Source organism: Dipodomys ordii, unplaced genomic scaffold, assembly GCF_000151885.1.
Source record: "Dipodomys ordii isolate 6190 unplaced genomic scaffold, Dord_2.0 Scaffold200, whole genome shotgun sequence".
Classification (NCBI taxonomy): Eukaryota; Metazoa; Chordata; class Mammalia; order Rodentia; family Heteromyidae; genus Dipodomys; species Dipodomys ordii.
Genome location: NW_012267416.1, coordinates 1,869,798 through 1,873,848, shown reverse-complemented (window position 1 = coordinate 1,873,848; position 4,051 = coordinate 1,869,798). Strand labels below are relative to the sequence as shown.

General features: G+C 52.7%; 1 protein-coding gene across 1 annotated transcript in view; it reads right to left on the bottom strand.

Annotated features, from left to right (window-relative positions):
- Window positions 1-1,096: 1,096 nt before the first annotated feature.
- The window catches only part of Galnt10 (polypeptide N-acetylgalactosaminyltransferase 10), a 240,169-nt gene continuing 237,214 nt past the window's right edge, over window positions 1,097-4,051 (bottom strand). Inside the window, exons 11-12 of the mRNA XM_013034912.1 lie at window positions 3,623-3,772; window positions 1,097-2,865 (exon numbers count right to left, since the gene is read on the bottom strand). Coding sequence (XP_012890366.1) covers window positions 2,707-2,865; window positions 3,623-3,772 — 309 coding nt within the window. The 3' untranslated portion in view covers window positions 1,097-2,706. The remainder of the gene's footprint in view (window positions 2,866-3,622; window positions 3,773-4,051) is intronic.

The following is a 4,051-nucleotide window of genomic DNA, read 5'->3' as shown; positions in this document are numbered from 1 at the left end:
ACTGGATGTGAAGCAGACTTGGAAGGAAAACCCAAAGGAAGGGGACAAGGAAGGCCTAGGGTGGCTTGTGGCTTCTCCTGCATGCAAAGGACTCTAGGAACAGGCCTACCCAGGGACCTAGTCCCTTGACTAGGTCTTGACCCTAATGACAAGGCACAGGTCAAGCGCTCTACTTGGGGGGCTGGTATGGGAGTTATAGGTATGGCCCCCAACAGGGCCAAAGAGGTAAGGTGTTTTCTCCGGGCTAAGAGGCCATCTGAGGCCGCCATTTCATCGAGGTGATCTTTCCTTGATATTCCTGCGCTGACTGGGCCTGCCAGGCCACCAAGCCCTTCCTGGGCTCAGATTTTGCTCTAGCCCACCAATCTCTTGTTACTTGAAAAAAAAAAAAGATATTTAAGTCAGAAGTCAGTGACTCATACCTGTCATCCTAGCTACTCAGGAGATCCAGGTTCAAAGCCAGCTAGGGCAGAAAAGTCCATGAGATTCTAAAATCAATCATCAAAAAAGCCAGAAGTGGGGCTGTGGCTCAAGTGGTAGAGCACTAACCTTGAGCAAAACAAAAAGCTCAGGGACAGCACCCAGACCCTGAGTTCAAGCCCCAGGACCAGCAAACACACACACACACACACACACACACACACACACACACACAGACAAGAGACTCATCAAACAGGAACTTCACACACCACTAAAAAGTGTTCCTGTCCCCCCAACCCACCCCTTTCTGTCTGTCTAGCAAGGCACTAGGAAATGGTTCAAGTTTAGGGATTTTGCTGTATATTTGCATTTTTAAAGGCACAGTTTTGACTTGGAAAAAATGGTGCATTGTTCTCTGATGTTTCTACTCTCCCCGTTCTAACACACTGGCAATCCTCATTCCAGATTCTAGAAGGAATGGCATCTTTTCAATCCTTTCTGTATATGGATGTCATTCCTGTGGATGACACTAGGGGGCGCATGAACAGCTCTAGCCCAGGGATATAGTGAAATGCTCCTTTGTCAGCCATATGGTCTGTGCATGCAGAGAGAGAGAGAGAGAGAGAGAGAGAGAGAGAGAGAGAGAGAGAGAGAGAGAGAGAGAGAGAGAGTGTGTGTGTGTGTGTGTGTGTGTGTGTGTGTGTGTGTGTGATTCCCAATATGGATGGCTTTGAGATCAGTCAGCATTTCAAAAGCCTACTCAACTCTACTCCTAGAATTCTGTCTTGGTTGCTAACTGAGACCTGACATCAACCAGAATACTGATGTTAAGCATCTACCAGGCTAGCTGGTAGATACTTGGTGGTGGGCAGGATTTCCATTTGCCAATTAACATGTAGCAAAGTTGGTTTTAAGAATTCTACCTATTCATCTGGGAACCTGCTGGGAGCCATGGCAAAAGAGAAACATGGGCTGGCATAGAGCTGGATGTAGATTTGGCCATGAGACATTAGCTTCTTCCTTACTAATGTTAACTGCAGCTGCCATGTTGATGGCAGGGGGGAGGGAGGAGGCTTCTGCTGAGCATCTGACCAGATCTCCTGGCATGAACTGGCAGACAGAGGTCCCTTCCCTCCTTCTCATTCCTCCAACCTTGAATTTCAGGCTGGGGGTGGGGTGGGCCGCAGCCTGTCTTGACTATTCTACCTGCATTTCACATTTTAGAAATCCACAACTGGATATCAGAATACCAGAATCTTCTGGAACATTCTAGTGGCCATGGAATCGTAAGGGCTGTTCAGGAGATCTACAGTTGTGTGAGAACTAGAGATTGTACTATGGTTGGAAGGCTAGGTGTCGCTCACAGTATCCTGGAATTCTCCAGTCTGGGAGGTGAGGGTCTCGCAGCACCCCTGTTTCTCTGTTGAGACAGAGAAATAAAGAGAGAAGGGGGGGGAGGGAGAGGGAGATATGGAAGAATGGATGGAGAAATCCTGTCAGCATGGCTACTTTGGAGGTCTAGGTCCAGGGCCATCTGAATGCGCCTCTCCCCGGCCCAAAAGCTGGTGGCTGGTATGACCTTGTGCCCAGAGAGCACAGAAACAGGCATTTCAAATACCCACAGAGCCAGAGGAAGACATTTCACAGGTGGATGGCTGTGGAGGAACGTTTGGAGTCCTCTTCTCACCCCACCCGTGGCAGCTGGCCAGTGTTCAGGACTGAGGGGTCTGAAGGTTTCAGGGGTGCTTCTCATGGGGTCACTGGGCTGAGACAGAGAACGGAAGCCGGCTGGTAATGGCAGTGACTCGGACCCAGGACTCGAGAATTCAGACCCCTGCTCCTGTAGCTGGGAGTAACTGGGACTCAAGCTGCCCCCCAGCAACAAACTGGGGCACCATTTCAGATTTGAGGTTGCCAGAGAGCTCCCTTTTGGGGAACTGTCCACATAATGCTTGGGGGGGGACATGTGACAAAGCTGAAAGGCCCCTCGCCTTACCTTTACTTCAATACCAGCAAGAATGAAAACAGGCTCTACGTGTGTGTGTGTGTGTGTAAGGGGTCTGCGTGTATGTGTGTGTGTGTGTGTGTGTGTAAGGGGTCTGCTTTCTACCCTCCCTCTAACAACTCAGGAGCATAAAGGCCTGGCAGATCCCCCTGCTCCAGCCTCAAGGGCCCCTCTGTTCTGAACAATCTGGCCAGCGCCTTTCAGCCCACCGTGCCTGCCACCGCCTGCCCTGCCTGTGGGCTGGGCGGCCTGGACCAGCTCTGCCAGGGAAACAGCGAGACTCAGTTTCTGTTGAACTTTTCCAATATGGTGGCGTTGGTGTGTTCGAACAGCCACTGCTGGGTGAGGGAGGAGGGGTTGCAGACGTTCATGAAGATTCGGTGGTCGCTTTCGCTGCAGTCCACGCAGCTGCCGCTCACTGGGTGGAACAAGGTCTGATCCTATGAGACAAGGGATCCGCACTGCAGGGAGGGGGACGCGCACGCGCGCGCGCAGGGGGGAGGACGCGCGCACGCAGGGGGGAGGACGCGCGCGCGCAGGGGGACACGCCGAGCAGGCTGCTGATTCTCCAGCACCGCATTCCCGAACTCTGCCCTCCACACCATCTGCCTCTCTCAAATTCCGAGAGCTTTCAAAGGCTTTCGCCACTAGTGTCTAAGAGTTTTTGATTGCACGTACTAATCAAGACCCCCGCCCCCTTCCTTCCTCGCCCCCCCCCCCCCCAGCCAGGACTGGGGCTTGGATTCAAATCTGGATCCCTGACACCGCCTGCTCCCTTTCCCCCCAATCCCTGCATGAACTCAGATCTGTATCCTGCTCTGCCTCTGTTTCGCTCTCTCTCTCTCCTTTTCTCCCTATTTCCCTCCCCTGGAATCTGGATCGCTGCCCACCCTCTCCTTTCTGCGCTGGTACTGAAGCTTGAACTCAGGGACTAGGCGCTGTGTCTTAGCTTCCTTGCTCAAGCTGGCTTTGAACCACGATCCTTGGGTCTTAGCCTCCTGAGCAGCGGGTACGGGCAGGAGCCACGCCTGGGCTCTGGTCTCTCTTGAATGGCTACAAAATCAGACCTAGCAGGTTTGTGGCCCGAATGCACTGATGAGTGTGTGAGCCGGCTGAGGGGGAGAAGCCGCGGGGTGGCCGCTGCTGACCAGCACCCCTGGCCCTGCAGGCTCCCTGCTGCCCGACATCTTCTCTTACCTCCCGGTATCTCCACAGCTGGTTGCCCTTCAGGCTGTGGCAGTCATAGAGGGTGACGGGGCTGGTGTGGGAGATGGCGTCGAAGCAGAACTTCTTGGTGTGCTGAGGGTCTCCAGGCCGGATGTCCTCTCTCCAGGTGAAGGTGAAAACCTGCCATGTAGAGATAAGGATAGGATCAGTAAAAAGAAAAAAATTAGCGAGCTGAGTGCTGGCGGTTCACATCTGTCATCCAACTCAGGAACCTCAGATCTGAGGATCCTGGTTCAAAGCCAGTCTTGACAAGAAAGTCCACGAGACTCTTAGCTCCAATTGATCACTGAAAAGCAAGAAGTAGAGCTGTGGCTCAAGAGGTAGACGGCCAGCTTTGAGTAAATTAGCTAAGAAAAAGTACAAGGCCCTAAGTCCAGGGTACAGGGGCACACATACATG